General features: G+C 30.0%; 1 protein-coding gene across 1 annotated transcript; it reads left to right on the plus strand.

Annotated features, from left to right (window-relative positions):
- The first annotated feature begins 8,411 nt into the window (after window positions 1-8,411).
- On the plus strand, window positions 8,412-10,411 carry LOC107847071 (transcription factor RAX2-like). Its single transcript, NM_001324636.1, is given in 3 exon segments — window positions 8,412-8,547; window positions 9,019-9,148; window positions 9,730-10,411. Coding segments are annotated over 3 exon segments (948 nt in total).
- Window positions 10,412-18,804: the final 8,393 nt, after the last annotated feature.

Below are 18,804 nucleotides of genomic sequence, written 5' to 3' on the forward strand. Positions count from 1 at the left end.
TAATTGCCACGTTATAAATTAAATTGGCCTAACTAGGTCAAATAAAAAAGGTTTACGCAAAATAATTAAATCATTATTTGAGATTGATTAATAAATCATGAAGTTTTATGAATAGTAAATAAAAAAAAAATATTTTCCTGGTTGGTGCTAATCAAGAAATCATTATAAAAGAATTGAAATTTACTACAAGCTTTGTGGTTAATTTATATTTAGAAACATAATTTTCTGATAATTTATCGCTAATATATTGCTAAATAGGATTAGCAATGAATTTATGATTTAGATATATGATTTTACAATTGCGATTTTTTATTTTTTCACAGGTAGTCTGGAAGCTACTAAAGAGGTAACTTAATATACATAAATTATATAATGTTTGTACCTAGCTAGTTAGGAAGTAAGTTATTCGTGTATAAAATTAAAACGACATTTGGTTGCAATTTTAAAATCCTCTAACATTATATTATTTCCCAATTGGTGGGAGTATTTAAATTAATTAAAATATCTCTAATTTTTCTAGTTACATTTGTAAGAAGAAAAATCAAGGCTGCTAGAGATTAATACAATTAATAATGATAAGAAGAAAATCTTATAATAAGAAAAAAAATTGCAAATCATGTGTGTCAACTTAATTAATGCACAATCACCAACTTGGCCATATTTTCTAATCATAATTAGTTACATTAAGAGACTTATACAAATCTATTTAATTAGGTGTGCATGTTGAATTAAGATCTTACATTTCTAAAATCAATGTTATGTCATCTTCTATGAATTGTCTAGGTACATTAATGTAATAACTTATTATATGAAAGAAGAATTTTCAAATTTATAGTATTATATATCAAAGAAAAAAGTTCGAAATATATCTAAACTTTGGCGAAATATTTGTTGTAACACGCCTCAACTTTGCGGGGGTCCTATGGTCCCCCTAGATTATTTTTTTACTGTATTTCCGTGGCATATATTTGTCAGTTGGACAACTGCGTGAATACACAAACACTGAGTGCGTGAGGATCTGAGGTGGTCCAACTAAGCAAATACATGCCATAGAAATATGGTAATAAATAATCTAGGGGGGTCATAGGACCCCCCACAAAGTTAAGACGTGTCACAACAAATTTTATCAAAATTTAGGTATATTTCAAACTTTCCCCCCTATATATTAATGCTCTTAGTATAATGTTTTTACCTACTTAACCAAATAAATAACCATCTTTTAAAAAAGAATATAGTTTTTTTAAGAAAACATTTTGATTCCTATCCAACACCCTTAATTACAACAAAACATAATATATCAAATATGAGTTGTAGTGCAGTGGTGGAACTGTTTTATCCTTAATCAGAAATCTCGAGTTTGAGCATCGAGTGTGAAAAAAATTGTTGGAAGAATCACTCCCAAAATGAGCCATACAGTGTGTGATTTTAATTAGTTGAGACTTTAATACCGATAAGACTAGGAGGAGAAAAGTGGGCCCACGAGAGGAGGGATGGTGGCTAAATTCATGTAACTAATTTTATAACTATATGGTCTTTGCCTAATTAAAGGTTCCTTAGTAGAATAATTATTCTTCTAGAAAAAGTTATATTATTAATTTAATGTTAATTTAAACTAAGTGATAATTGAGACTCTTTCTAGAGGTGCATTTTGTTGTAAAATATGTATTTGTTAAAATTGTGATCCCTTCTAATTAAATTCTTAAGACTTAAAAGGTACATTTAGACACGTAATTTTTTCTGTCTTAATTTATCTGGCATCATTTTCTTATTTTTTAAAAAAAAAATAATCAAAGATTCAAATTTTAGTATTAACAATCATGTAATTTTTTAAAAAAATGACATTTCTTCTTTGATATTAATGTCCTCCTATTGAATATAACACACCACTGAATAATAATATTGTTATTTTTGACTAATTACCTTTCATTGGTTATTAGTTAATCTTTTAGACCAATTATAAAATTGAATATTCTTATTGGACAATTAATAATGTTAGTAATATAATTAAGTATGAAGCCATCGAAGAGTATAAAATAAGTACCAATACGATATGCGACATCGTCATTGATGAAATTTAGAATATATTAAATGCATTTTAAGTATTTTATTTCCATCCAATATATAAATAAATAAAGGTTCATGACTAAGTCACTATGAGTTTCATTTATTTTCGATCATGTGTTAAATAATTGCCAACTAATTCAAATTTATGTCGTGTAAAATTTATTAAACGCAGGTGAGCAATTTCTAATAAGAATTTTCGCGTAAGTATCTAAAGCGTAAGCTTGAGATTACGGTTTAAGGGCGGAGGAATTCTATCCACGAACCACAACTTTTACAACTTAAACTACCGAGGACATAAACAGTGGCGGACCCAGGATTTAAGGATAGTGGATGCTTAAAAAATTTTAAAAATTGAAAAAAGTAAAAAATCACTTCAATGAAGTTCGAACCCGAGGCCTTCTTCTATTGAAGGACCTTAAAGATTAACCTATATATCAATGCACTCAACTAATTTTTTCTTATAGCGGGTGCTTTTATATGTTTTATACCTATTTTCTATGTAATTATACCTATTTCGCGTCGAGTTTAGTGGGTGCCGAAGCACCCCAAAATCCTACATAGGTTTGCCCTTGGACATAAACTCAGGGGCAGAGCCAGCCTGTGTAATGGGGGTTCACCGAATCCCCTTTGACAGAAAATTACTATCTATACATTATTAAAACCATATTTTATTTATATATAATAGATGTTGAACCCCTTACGATTAGTTTTTCTTCAAATTTTGGATCCCTTCGTGAAAATTTTGACTCCGCCTCTGCTGATAAACTCAGCTAGAAAGATATAAAGGTCAAATATTAAGGTAGAAATTTGTTAGTTAGTCGACCGTTGTCTAGTCTTTCTTATTAGTATTGTTTTATCGCTCATATAGTATTTTGTATTCTTCCATTTTATTATTATCTGACATTCTTTGCTTCGGTACCGTATTACGTATTATTGATACTGTTCTCTTCTCCGTTATACTGATCAACATGACTACTTTACTATTACGTTTGCTTTTTCATATTTGATATTATTACGCGTTACTTGATCTATGGGTCTATCATATACAATCGTTCTACCTTTATAAGATAAAAATGAGAGTACGTACGCATCACCCTCTCCTAACTCCACTTGCTCGTTTCTTGGGCTAACAACCATCAAAAATCGCAAAAAATCTGCAACCCTTGCCGTTTCGACCGTTTACTTGAAAAATGACTCCCCCGACCCCTTCAAAATAACCCGATTCATTTAATAGATCGCCAGGAACTACCTGAGTAGTTTTGTCCAGAACCTTTTTCGATCCTGATCCAACTAGAGGGGTCTGAATTAGCTCCTCCCGATCGTATCTCTCCCGAGAGGAAAGAAAAGATCTTTAGAATACATGAATAAAATTTCTTTTCCTAAATTTGAAATCGAAAGTGTTCAATTAATATATGAGCATTTTATCATATGTTTAAATGTTTTATTAAAACATCATGATTCGACTGTTTAAATGAAATTTAATAACAATGAGATTGCGTACGCATCACCCACTCCTAACTCCACTTGCCCGTTCTATGGGCTAACACCCATCGAACGTCACAAAAAATCTGCAAATCGTTACATTTCTGCCGTTTGACTTGAAAAATGATTCCCCCAACCCCTCCAAAACAATCCGATCCATTTAATAGATCATCAGAGAGGACTGCTACCCACACCAAGATATCACACCATATCTAAATTGATTTTAGGGAAATGGATTGATTTAACACTTCCTTAGGAATTTGTACATATTTGAAACCTAAGTTGACACGTTATTTAGTACTAACTACTTGTATTTTTTAAAAATTAATTTTTGTAATAAACTTAGTACTTAATTTCCAATGGGTAAAGACTCAAATCTTTTCCATGATATATTAAATCAAGAAAAGATCAAGTCAAAAAATTTAATAATAATAAAAAGTACGTATACATGTAGTTTGTTTCATCCAATAAAACATCTTTTTATGATCTGTCAACTTTATTTTAACCTTAAGATGTAACTAAGTAGAAAAAAAGTGATTTTTATTGGATTTTGAAAACTTTGAAAAAGTTGTAAGAATGTACATGGACTTGTAAAATCATTTCTACGAAAAAATTAATATATTTTATGTGGTTAAATTTAATAAACACACGCGCTTTATTTCTCTGTGGTTTGCGTGGAACTGATAACTCGAATCATTTGTAGACTGAACTCTTTTCTCTTTAGTCTCGCCTAGGTTAGGGAACTCGCCTCCTTCACTGCCCTCCGATCGGATGAATGGAGGACCAATCGACATGGGTTTTCACGAGCGGTGGCGGGGTTCTGGAGTGCATGTCAAAGGCGCGGAGGGTGATCATCACCAACTGCACATCACATCTCGGCACGGTGGAACATATAATCTGCTTGTCGTTCCATTCAACTACATTTGCTCCATTCACTCGAATTTCCTCCGTCTCATCGATTTTGTTCGGATCCGACCAAAGGGTTTGAATTAGCTTCTCCCGATCGTATCTCTCCCGAGATGAAAGAAAAGATCTTAAGAATACAAGAATAAAATTTCTTTTCCAAAATTTGAAATCAAAAGTGTTCAATTAATATTTAAGCACTTTATCATATGTTTAAGTATTTTATTAAAACATCATGATTTGACTGTCCAAATGAAATTTAATAACAAGTTTAACAGATTATCGATGTATTAAACATATTTCAAATCAAGAAAAGATCAAGTCAAAACATAGCTAACATTTTTTTTTTAAAAGAAACATAACTTAATTTTAACAATAAAAAGGCTGCTAATTTGTAAGTAATTTGTTTAATCCAATAAAAACATCTTTTTACTATACGTCTGCTTTATTTTAACCTTCTCTTTAAGATGTAACTAAGCAGAAAAAAGGGAGATTTTCATTGAATTTTGTAAAAATAAAAATAAAATGTTGTAAGAATATAATATACTACAAGTATATTATAGAATCCAACAATTTTTACACATAGCATAAATTTATCAAAATTGTGATAAATAATAGATACACACCATAATTTTTAATATATATAATTGATTCTGCGTTAAAAATCTTAAAATATTACACTCATTAAAGTTAAATTCTAAATCCGCGACGGTTAAAATTATTTGTATAGAGTGTATTATAAAGGGTGACAATTCGAAAAAAGAGAACATTGATAAGTCAATCAATAAAGTGTATTTTTTCTGATGTAAATACTTGTATGATTAATAATCATTATCATAAGTCACTGTAAAAAATCTCATATAGGGATAAGGTGTTAGCAGACAATCTATTATTTTTTTTATGTTTGGTCATTTATTGGGAGACAGGTCATTAATTATTTTTAAAAAAATAAAGGGGAGAAAAATAAGAAAATTTATAGAAGAAATTAAAACCACAGGAAAATGAAAAATTCTATTAACTAGAATCCTTGGATTCGAGCTTTTCATGTGAAAAAAAATTCTGTTAGGAGCTTCACTTTCAGAATGAGCCTTGCAGTGAATAATTCGAATAAGTCGGGACTTCAATATAGGTATTAAATACTGGGTGAAAAATAAAAAATAAATAAAGAACAATTTAATTATTACTTCTACCTCATTTTATTATTTGTCTTGAGAATTTTCAAAAAATTGTATTTTGTTTTAAAACTTCTCCAATTAAATACACTACTACAGAAAAAAGGTAAAATCGATCTAAAAATTCAACGCTTAAATATTTTCAAAAAATATATTTATTTTTCTGTTGAGAAGAGAATCTGCAGTTATTATTTTTTTAGTGTGCATAAGGGAAATTTCACTTTAATGTAATAGCCTACAAATCATGTTTGGAGAGAATCCGCTTTGTCTATGAACAAGAAAGTCGTAAGTAATATAACTATGAATCTCATGGAGAGTTCGATCCTGTGGCTTAGGATGCAGATGGCGACATGCAAGTCGGATGAAAAACACGAAAAACGATATTTCCAGTGGCGGAGGCGCAGATGCGGATCTAGGATTTAAAGTTTGCGAGTTCTCCGTTGAATAAAAATAAAAACAAATAGATATTAAGGGGATTTGAACCCACAACCATATGAGGCTCAATAGAAATTTTACAAGTCTCTCTACCCCACTAGACCAACAATACATTTTGTTTATGAGTTTCCAACTTATAATTCTTATATATTTACTAGATTTCTCTATATAAATACTAGATTCGCACGAAAGTTACTGAATTTTCGGGAACCTCCACCCGGGCCTCTAGATCCGCCCCTGACGGAGGGGTGAGTAATGCGTAAGAACCTGTCCTTGGGAGGGGAACAACAGTTGAAAACGACTACTAATACCCAGTAGCAGGCTGAGAAGCAAAAGGAGGAATTCGCCCGAGGAGGGGCTCGTGTCTGATTAATTAGCTAGTTGGTAAGGCAATAGCTTACCAAGGCGATGATCAGTAGCTGATTCGAGAGGATGATCAGCTACACTCAGACTGAAACACGGCTTAGACTCCGTACGATAAACTCGATTAAGAAAACATGCGGCTGGTTTTGAATCAGCGACTCCATTTAGCATCTTTCTTGCTTAACCAACTCAGTCACTTTTATGGGTAAAAAACAATGTGTAAAAAAATCTTTATATGTCTTTTTTTAGTTAATCCATGAGAGACTTATATTCCCACATGCATATATTTAAGTGTGTATATATGTCCAATAATTTTTGTTAGGTAGATGTGGTATTCTATTAATGTTATATGATTGACTCATGCAAATAAATACAGTTAAGATAAGTTCTCAAATTAATTAATTAAATAGTACTCTACCTAGAAATTATTAGCCTATAGTTTGTAACATGTCAAAATAATTTAAGTGATCAAAGCTAATGAGCAGTCAGTTAGTCAATTAATTAACTATATTTTATATAAAACTTATGAAACTATTTATGGAAATTTCTTGGTGTTTAAGGGAAAGACTAATTAGACAAATTAACAAAGCAAAAAGTGATCTATTCATTATTAGATAATATTGTATATGTATTTAGGTTTCATTTGATAGGAGGGATAAGAGATAATTAATTTCGAGATTAATTTTAGGATGAGTTTATTCCATATTTGGTTCGGATAAAATGCATAAGATAACTGATCATCCCGTGATTAGTTATTTTGGGACTTTAGTGTTATTTTTATTCCTTTTTGAGGGTGGGATAACTAATTCCGGGATAACTAGTTTTCCGACCAAACGTCCCCTTAGTTCAAGTGATGAAAGGGAGCCGTGGAGTAACCGATAAAGTTGTTGGCATGAGATCAGGAGATCAGAGTTCAAGCTTTCGAACCAGACTCTTACAGAAAGGTAAGGTAAAACCGCGTACAATAGATTCTTGTGGTCAGACCCTTACTTAGATCCTGCGTGCAACGGAAACTTTAGTATACCAAGACTACCCTTTATGTATTAATTAGTTCAAGTCCCGAGAATGAAAAAAAAACTCCTATAGAACATATTCATTAGTGGAGGTACGTAATAAAATTATAATGTACACATAAAGATCAAAATAAATTTTCACCTATATATAATTATTGATGTTTGAATTTCCTTGATTGCTTGTATGTTTATATTTTTATATTCTAAATTATGACCTTACTGAAAATTCTTGTTCCGTTGTCAGACACGCTTTTCTCTTATATGGACCCAGATTGACCGTTGATTCGCGTAATAATTGGTCATTGCACTTGATTGAAAAGCGGCAGCATGAAACTAACGTGCGAGTTGGATTATAAATGAATGCCTCTAAGACAAAAGTCGAACTTTAAGTGACCCATACGCCCATCGCTCGATGCATATAATCTGAATTAATCGAACCAATAAATCCTAGATAGAAAATCCAATCAACTACTGCTTTTCTTCCTTCCCTCCCTTATTATTATTATTATTATTGTTGTTGTTGTTGTTGACTTTGTAAAGTTTACAAAATCGTCCCAATGATGTCATTAAATAGTTACCAAATAAGTAAAGGTGATATTTTTTTATAAATGGACCAAAATAAAAATGATGAAATATAAAATGAGACGGAGGGATTATTATTATTATTATTATTATTATTATTATTATTATTATTATTATTAATTATTTTGACAAGAGCTAGGGTTCAACAAAAGTAAGTTAAAAATAGGTCTGTCCTTTTGACTTTGTAACTATGACTCATAGAAAAATTCAAAATTTCTTCTTTTTTACTGTTTTTAACCCCCCACCCCCACCCCACCCACCCCACCCCAACCCCACTACCATCACAAAGAGACTCTTGTCCATTTGTCTCTCTCTATATATATATAGCTACAAAGTTAGCCCAACCAAAGAAAAAAACACTAGTGTGTGTGTGAGAGAAAAAAAAACAAACAAGAAAATGGGAAGAGCACCATGTTGTGATAAAGCAAATGTAAAGAGAGGGCCATGGTCACCTGATGAAGATGCTAAACTCAAAGATTTTATTCACAAATTTGGCACTGCTGGAAATTGGATTGCTCTTCCACAAAAAGCTGGTAATTAATAATATTAAATATATATATGTGTGTGTTGTATGTGTTTTTCATTTCTCTACCAGAAACGACTTCTCTACCCGCAAAGATAGGGCCTCAAAAGTTAAACCTATATATATATGTGTGTGTTGTATGTGTTTTTCATCTGTCTATCAAAAATGACTTCTCTACTCCGCAAAGACAGGGCCTCAAAAGTTAAACCTATATATATATATATGTGTGTGTGTTGTATGTGTTTTTCATCTGTCTATCAGAAACGACTTCTCTACCCCGCAAAGATAGGGCCTCAAAAGTTAAACCTACTTGTGGAGTTACACCGCGTATGTTGTTGTTGGACACTTCCCTTCTGCCACGAATCCGGATTAGTTGGCTTTAAAATAGATACCGAACATCCATAGAAACAAAAAATATATATATATATATATATATATTTATGATTTTTTTGATGGTATATATTTGTTGTTTGGATTTTAGGACTAAGGAGATGTGGGAAGAGTTGTAGATTAAGATGGCTAAATTATTTAAGACCAAATATAAAGCATGGTGATTTTTCCGATGAAGAAGATAGAATTATTTGCACCTTGTATGCCAACATTGGAAGCAGGTAAACTTTTTCCTTTTTTTTTTTTTAATATCAAATGTATTATTGATTCTGTCGGCGTACAAAATATTCTACAGTAGTAGGGTTAGATTTACACGATAGCGTAGAATATTTTATATGTACTGCTTAAACTAAAATATATTCTATTTTAGGTATTTCTTTTTTGTTTTCTTTTTATGATGACTTTGAGACTGAAAAAACAAATTGTTCCCACTAAAAATGGAAAAAAAAAAAAAAAGAACTACAATGAGTGAGATAAAAAGGAAAAAAAATGTATAGACAATTAAGGCTCAGAAAGAAATGCAATTAATCTGTTGGTTTCTTCCATTTATGGATAATTTATTTATGCATGCATGCCAGGTTTAGATCTAAAGATCAACTCTTTATTTATTCTCTTTTTTTTTTTTAATTAAAATTATATTGCTACTCGAAAAAAATAAAATTTTCGATAAAAATATTGTCAGAAACAACTGCGATGAGTGAGATTTAGATGGATTTCTAACGAAAAATCTATTAGAAATTGTGAGGTTTTATAGTCGTCTATTGCGTGTTAATTTAGTTATATGCTTATTTTACATTTGCAGGTGGTCGATTATAGCAGCTCAGTTACCGGGAAGAACTGACAACGATATCAAGAATTATTGGAACACGAAGCTCAAGAAAAAGCTCATGGGATTAATAATACCTAACAATAATAATAATAATAATTTTATTAATATCCAAAAAAAATCACCCCATTTTCTATCTACTACTACTACTACTTCTTTTCATCAAGCCCAACAAAATCTTGGGCCTTTAATTACAGGCCTAGAACAGCCCATTATTTCTTCAGCCCAACAAAATATTTTGCCTAATATGATGATTATGACAAATAATTATAACTTTCCTAATTTTGGTGCTACAAATTATAATTTGCAAAATTACCCAAAATTTGAAGCAAATTGTTTGCAAAATTATTCACAATTTGGAGAAGTTGCAAGTTGTTCTTCATCAGATGGAAGTTATTGTAGCCAAATGAGTTTTGGTAATAAAGAAATTAATAATAATATTAAAAGAGAAGAAATTATGAGATTTGGTCAAACTATTTTTGAAGGAATTAATAATCAACAATTTAATCTTGATTATTATGGTAATATGGAGCAACTTGCTACAAATTGTTGTACTAATGGCAATAATGGTAGTACTAGTATTAGTAGCAACAATTTGTTGTTGTACAATGATGAGAATTGTAACAAGTCAAATGAAATAGGGATGTTTTATTATTGAAGTGATAGTAAAATGACTTGTTGTAAGTACTATTCATGATGATTTTGATAGGTGTTTTTGGGGTTTTGTGTAGGTACTTGTGATGTAATTGAATGAAAAAAAAAAATCTTTGACTTGATATGATGTTTGATATTCGTTTTGAGATTTTGATTCATTTGAATTTATATTGTATAAGATTATTTTTGTTCGTCACTTGAAGTTCGATATCTATTTTAGACATGGGGTGTAATTGAATGGCAAAAAGAAGAACTTGACTTGATCTGATGTTTGATATTTGTTTTGAGATTTTGATTCATTTGAATTTATATATCTCGTATAAGATTATTTTTGTTCGCCACTTGAAGTTCGATATCTATTTTAGAATTGGGGTGCAATTGAATGGAAATAAAAGATGATCTTGACTTGGTTTGATGTTTGATATTTGTTTTGAGATTTTGATTCATTTAAATTTATATTGTATAAGATTATTTTTAATCGTCACTTGAAGTTCGATATCTATTTTAGACTTGTGGTGTAATTGAATGAAAAAAAAAAAGATCTTGACTTGATCTGATATTTGATATTCGTTTTGAGATTTTGATTCATTTGAGTTTATATATATCGTATAAGATTATTTTTGTTCTTCACTTGAAGTTCGATATCGATTTTGATGTACTTGAATGAAAAAAAAAAAAGTTTTTGACTTTATCTGATGTTTGATATTCGTTTTGAGATTTTGATTCATTTGAATTTATATCGTATAAGATTGTTTTTGTTCGTCACTTGAAGTTCGATATCTATTTTGATGTAATTGAAAGAAATTAAAAAAGTTCTCGACTTGATCTAATGTTTGATGTTCGTTTTAAGATTTTGATTCAATTGAATTTATATTGATTTAATTGTTTTTGTTCTTCACTCTCATCATATGTTTTTTTCCTTTAAAGAATTAATTATTGTCATAAATTTGTTGTATCGAAATAATGATGTAATATTCTGATGCGTTATGCAAAAAAATTCAAGAGGGTGCGATCGAAATAAGTAATTTACTATAACGCGAGCATTATTGACTGATTCTATAATGCAAATTCATGACCTAAATTGAAACAAAGATCTAATTATATTTGTATCTAAAAGTCCACTTAATATATATTAATTCCAAATTAATTACTCAAGTATATATATAAAAAGCTCTAATGTTTAATTAATTTATTAAGTGTAACAAACTATATAAATTCAAAGAATCTTTGTAGGATGAGAACAAGTCATGCATATACAAAAATAGATAATAATACATGTTAATATATTATAATATTATTTGAGGATTTGCATGGTAGTTCAAGATTTTGAAAGTGATAGAAAAATTAATTAATAAAAATCTTAGTATTATTTTCAAAATTAAAAGGCACACACTGTTTATTTAATTAATCTCTAGGTTTTATACTGTTATGTGGGAGAAAAAACCATTAATTTAACCCTATGATAATTGAAAATTAAAAAATTCAAATACATATCACGACAATGAAGAATTTCATATTTAATGTATAAGTTTTTTTTTTTAATTATTATTATTATTTATTTATGTGATATTATTGATTGATCATTGACCATTGTTTTTTGGATAATCAAACATGGGGAAGTTGACTCTTTGTTTAGAAATATTATCTTAGGTAAGCTTAATATTAATTTAATTTTAATACACTTGTGAATATATACTATCTGGAAAATCAATAATAATTATTATTTAAAAGAAATTACTTGTTGCATTTGTTTTCTATTGAAATATTTATAAGGTTTTGAAAATGATAACTACTTTTGTTTGACTAATATTATTTATTTATCCCCCAACATTTTTTGAAATTTCTCATGCTAGTCATTTTTTCTATAATTTATTTCAAAATAATAAATAGAAGAACCTTTCAAATAATAACAACTTGTAAATACATATTGGATTATCTATAAAAATAACCAAAGTTATGGTAGAGTGGAAATATATTTAAAATTTTTAACTGTAACTTGCGGGTTTGAATTTTATTAGATAGGGAATCGCCTCTGTTAGAGAAGCGTTTTCCCCCAACTTTTAATGTGTCATACTGATTTGGTCGAACTCTAATACGGATATAGAAGATAGAAAATATATAATTAAAAAAATGCTAATTCATAAAGAATGGTTCATAATTATCAAATTGTAAATAATTTACTTGGTTTTTTTTGTCTTTATTCATGTGACCAATTCAAAAGAGATTAATATTATTTATTTTACCCCTTATTAAAGACCAAGAATAAGTACACAAATGTAAAACCAAAAAAAAAAATTAAAAATTACCATTTCTTATCTAATTATTCTTTACTTATTAATAAAGTATTTAATTACCTACTTGTTAGAGCTAATTTGACCAACAATGTAAAATTATTTGACAATATGCATCTACTTTTTTTCTTTCTTTATATTACTTCCAAGAGTGAAACTTTACGATGGCTTTTTTATAAACGTTTACTTGCATCGCATAATCTTCAACCATTCTCCGTTCGAGAAGCCAATAGGATCGGCTTTACGGATATCATCAAATCATTTGACTCAGTGCATCGAGCTGCTCTTTGAATTTTTATTATTTTATTATATTTGTATTTCTCATTCTTAGTTTTTATCACTGCTTATTGTCTTGTACGCCTCTATTTCTTTAAAACTATTTTGTTATTATTACTGCTTATTTCTCCGTAAACATAATGTCTTCGCTTTTCTTAAGCCGAGGGTCTATCGAAAGTAATATTTTTATATGTCAAAGTAGGAATAAGTTCCGCATACACCTTTATTTATTGGATAAATGTCTTTTTGATGCTAAAAAGTTTGACATTTCCATTAAATATATTACCAATCTTAAATCATTTTGATAAATTAAATTTCTTTCAAAATATATTTATTAAGTGTCTTAGGAAAACCACAAATATGCAAAATGAGATCTCAAGTTCTGGCTTTATTTGGTTTTAATTTTCATTCAGTGTTCGGTATTCAAGTTTGATTAAATTTGTATGCTGCATAGTCCATTTTTTTTCAGGTGACGTTCGTCAACGTGATCTTTTCATTCACAGAGACTCGAATTAGAAATCTCTGACTAAGTTGAAAACTATGACGTCTCATGTTCAACTCTCACCGCAAGCAAATACCCCAAGTGATTTTCTTTAACCGAGCTTTACTAGGTTATCCGATATCTGTGCTGACAGAAGTTAACAAGTACCTATAAAATCAGTCTAAATTGCATGCAAATTGACTCGAACAATTTAGAGAAAATGCATTGTTTTCACCCTAAATTAAACACGAAATTGTTGAGACGACACACCCGAAGTTTAGGAGGATCCTATTACCCCCAGACTAATTAAAACCGTATTTTTGGCAATCTTAGTACCTACGTGTGCCTACGTGGACCTTCAGTGTGTTGATTCACTAATGTGCCATATAGGCACTAAGGTCACCAAAAATACGATTTTAATTAGTACGGGGGTAATAGAACCCTTCTAAAGTTTGAGTGTGTCTCAGCAATTTCGTGTATAGTTCAGTATGGAAACACAACATTTTTCCAACAATTTATACCATTTATAAATATTCCTTTTCTTTAAAGGTGACAATTAATTGATGTACAACATGTGACGTACCATGACCTAATAGATATAAATGTTATAATAATAATTAAACATAGAAAGTTAAGAGGAAAAAAATACAAAGAATAATATGACAAGAATTTGTTTTTGTGGCTCGATGAATATTAATTAGTGTCAATAACAAATAAACAATGAGAAAAAAAGAGTAAAGAATATTGACAGATGAAGGAATCACCTTTTTAAAAATTAAAATAAATAAATAAAATTGAAGTTTGGATAAAACCTTATACATATTTCAACTATTTAATAAAAAACACACGTTGATTCTAGCTTGGATTCTGTCTTACAGACATTTAATCATAATTCAACGCAATGACTAATTATGCGAATTAAATAATTTCTTTCGTATTAGGTTGAATTACCATTACAAAATTATAGTAATCATTATGATAAAATTAATTAATCTCCAGGTATTAGATAACTTTATTCATTAAACTTTAATTGCTAATTAGGAAGAAATCACATTTAACATTTTTTTTTTTGTTTTTGCTCAAGTTAAATCATAATTTTCACATAATCACTAGCAAATATGATTATGCAGATAATAGAGTAAAGCATCTTCAATTTCACGGAGTTCCTATTACCCTCAAACTAAATTTTAATATATTTTTATCATCCTTTTTAGCTGACGCCTGACATGACATCTTTTGCCAATCTTTTTAGTCGACGTGACACTTTGATGTGAATCTCATTTATGTAATAAAGGTGTCACGCCAGCACAAAAGGGATAATAAAGATACACTAAAATTGAGTTCAGGGGTAATAGGATAACTGTGAAGTTGGAGTGTGTCGTAGCAACTTTGATCATAATTTGGGAGGGTATTGGATGTTTATCTCCAGATAATAGCTATCCTTTTTTTAAAGAACACGCGTTCGCGATGGTATGTTTGAGATTTCTTCATCTTTAATAAAATTTGGATTTCGAATAAAAAAAAAAAAAGACGGTCAGTTTACTAAAACTTCCTCTATATATGCAAGATCTCGGGAAGGACCGAATCACAAGGATTTATTATACGCAGTGGCCTTACCTCTCATTTCTGCGAGGGATTGTTTCCCCGACTCGAACCCGTGACCTCCCCGTCACATGAAAAAAACTTCATTCCAAAATCCCTCTTCGAAAAATGGAGAAAAGGATATTAAAAGCGTCGGGCTAAAAATTACGCCCTACAATGTACGTATTCGAATTTTATCACAAGAACTTATTACACGCAAGCGGTCTTACCTCTTATTTCTGCAAGAAACCATTTTTACGACTCAAACCCATGACCTCCCAACAATTTTACTAGTTCTATCAACGTCCCCCTTCGAAAAATGAAGGAAAGGATATTAAAATTAAAACGTCGCCCTAAAAATTACGTACATATCAAATTTTATCATCCTAATACAGATATCGAACGCCGAATGTAACACAATAAATTGTCATTCAAGAGAATGTCTTTTCTAAGTGTAAAAGGTCAATGTTTGTAGAAAAATTTGAACTGACAAAACTGACAGTACTTATATATATTGAATGAAATATATGTATAAAAATTAGTGAATTTTATGAATTTTATAAGTTTCTGATTGAATAGTATTATCTATCAATTTATGTTGTCAAACAATCAGAAATAATGACACATAAAACTTTGGGAAAATTTTTGCCAAACATAGAAGCATAAAATTCTATCATTCATTAAATTTAGCAAATCTATATTCAGAATTGAGATCTCATTTTTTACCATTTAATAAATTTATAATTATGAAAAAATAAAAAAAATATACAGCTTAACTTATTATATTTATATAAAATTTCCACTCTTATAAAGTAATTACAAAACTTTCAACTAATTATGTATCTTCATTGGATGTATCGGGGGCTGATTGATTATGTATCTCGACAGACCCAAAATCGGAAAAAACATATAGGGACCTAATTATGTATCTTTATAAAGAAAAAAAAATGTATCTTCGTTAGATGTAATATGTATCTCGACAGATCCAAAATCAAAAAATATATATATCAAGAACTAATTATGTATTTTTATAAAGAAAAAAACGTATCTTCGCTGGATGGTAATATATATCTCGACAGATCCAAAGTTAAAAAAAAAATATCGAGAACTAATTATGTATCTTTGCAAAGAAAAAAATGTATCTTTGTTGAATGTATCGAGAGCTAATTATGTATCTCGACAGACCCAAAATTGAAATTTTCAGTAATTATGCAAAATGTCAGATTTATGTTGTTTGCCCTATAATTATTGTATCACCAATCACATAGAGGTCTCAGAAATTACTTCTTCTTCTCAAAACACTTGTCATGTTTAATTTTCGCGAATTAATCTGATTAATCATCAAAATTAAATTAAATTAATTCAATAGTTACTAATAAAAATTTATCTATTTGAAAACAATGCAAAGAATTCTATAAATTACAACTCTTCTCATGTCGATATGACTGGTGAAAATATATATCTTAAAATATTAATTAAAATTACTATAATTTGACTCTCGAAAAAGTGAAACATAACGAGTATTATAGAACAGAAGTAAGTATATTTTATTTTACTAAATCCTCTATCTCAATTTATGAGGCGCTATTTGAATTTTAAAAACAAACTTTAAATTTCGATCGTAAACTCAAAACATAGGAACTTTAAGTATTTTAAAATAAAATTTATATAATTAAAAACTATATAAAAGACAAATAATAAAATTTAACTTTTAAAATTTGAAAGACGTCACATAAATTGAGACGATTGAAAGAATAAATATTTTTTTTCTTTTAAAAAAAGCCAAAGTGTCAAATCAAGTTATAAAGACTTGCAAAATTCTGAAAAAGTATCAAAGCACCACAAAACATGAAGGATAAGAACCTTTAGAAGAGAGATATAATATTTTTTTTTATGGCTCCAATTATTACGTTTGTTGGATGCATAAATAAAGTCTATATTAGTTAATAAAATAAAAGAAAGCTATATGTAAAATATACGAAAAAAAGTTAAAAATATCTTTGAACTATTTGAAATGAATAAAAAATACCCTTCATTTTTTGGCTCAAAAATACCATTCTGTTTGTTTTTTCGGTTCAAAAAACCCTTCATTAATTTTTTAGGCTCAAAAATACCATTCTTTCTAACGGAATGCCACCAAACATGCCATGTGAATAAAAAAATATCATTTGACCAGTCCACGTCAACATACACAAATGAAAAATCACTCCATTTAGTCCATCTAACCATCAACCATTTTGTTTTAATTTAAAAGACCCAACTCCACTTATATTTAAAAAAAAACTGACCCAAAAGGAAAAAGATTGAAGAATTTGATTGCATATTTTTCATGTGATGGGTTTAGATATTTCGGATTGATCAAGGCGAAAAATGAGGAAACATTTAGGTCCTTAAATTGTTGATCCAAAATAATCGAATTTTAATCGGGTCGACTCTAAATAATTGGATCCTCAAATAGTTGACCCAATTTTCAAGAGTTCGGATTTCTACTGGATGTCCTATCTGGATTTGTCTAATGAGAAACCTGATTGTAGTGAGAGAAATGGTAATTTAGAGACAATTGGAATTAGGAGAATGAAAGTTCAGTGGCAATACAGGACAACTACAAGTTGATAAGGTCAAGAATTGCTCGAGTGAGTCTCGTAACTTTGAAAATATAAAATGATGAAATATAAGGCGGCGAAAGGGATGACATGAGTAAAAAATTGAAGAATTGAATTTTGCCTCTTGGTTCCAGTTTTTTGAATATGGATCGGATTGGATTTTTAGAATAAAATAGGTTGATTGTTAGGTGGATTAAATGAAGTGATTTTCCACGTGTATGCTGACGTGGACTGATTAAGTGACTTTTTTTTATCTATGTGGTATTCTTGGTGACATTCCGTTAGAGAGAGGAGTATTTTTTAGCCAAAAAATTAACAGAGGGGTATTTTTAAGTCAAAAAATTAACGGAGAGATATTTTTAAGCCAAAAAACAAACAAAAGAGTACTTTTGAGCCAAAAACAAACGAAAGATATTTTTGATCCATATCGAATAGTTCAGGAGTATTTTTGACCCTTTTCCGTAAGATATATAATATAACATGTGAAGAATATTTTTGAATTAGCTTAGTCTGATAACTTCATATTCAAGTTAATGATTCGATAAGGCAAGTATGGAGTTCGGTGCATCAAAGGTGGCTTATGCGCAGAATTCGGGGAAAGACCCGACCACAAAGATCCATTGTACACAGTCTTACCTTGCATTTCTGTTAAAAGTTGTTTCGAAGGCCTGAACCAATGCCCTCCTGATCCCTATTTAAACCGAAGGAGAGCTTTGAAGTAACAAGTTCAAGCCCTGAAAACAGTCTCTAACAGAAATCCAAGGTAAGGACTACTACGTGCAATACACCTTTGTGTGAAACCCTTCTCGGAACCTTGCGCATAGCCGATTGCTTTAGTGCACCGAATTGTCCTTTAAGTATGCGTGCACGCGCTATTTATTCGTAGGACGGATTTTGCATCAAGTGTTAGGCGGTGACTCGACTCGCCAGGGCCACTACATTATCCGCGCATAAACTATGTTCGTCAACCAAGTTTGTTCAGTAGTCGTAAGTAGGAGTGGGCATAAAATACCGAATTCCGTACCGAACCAAAATTTAATTTACCGATTACCGATTACCGAACCGAAGTTTAATGGTATGGTATTTGATATCTACTTTTATTTACCGATTATCGAATTACCGAACCGAATACCGAACGCCACCCCTAGTCGTAACGCTAAGCAGC

Source organism: Capsicum annuum, chromosome 11 (assembly GCF_002878395.1).
Source record: "Capsicum annuum cultivar UCD-10X-F1 chromosome 11, UCD10Xv1.1, whole genome shotgun sequence".
NCBI classification, from domain to species: domain Eukaryota; kingdom Viridiplantae; phylum Streptophyta; class Magnoliopsida; order Solanales; family Solanaceae; genus Capsicum; species Capsicum annuum.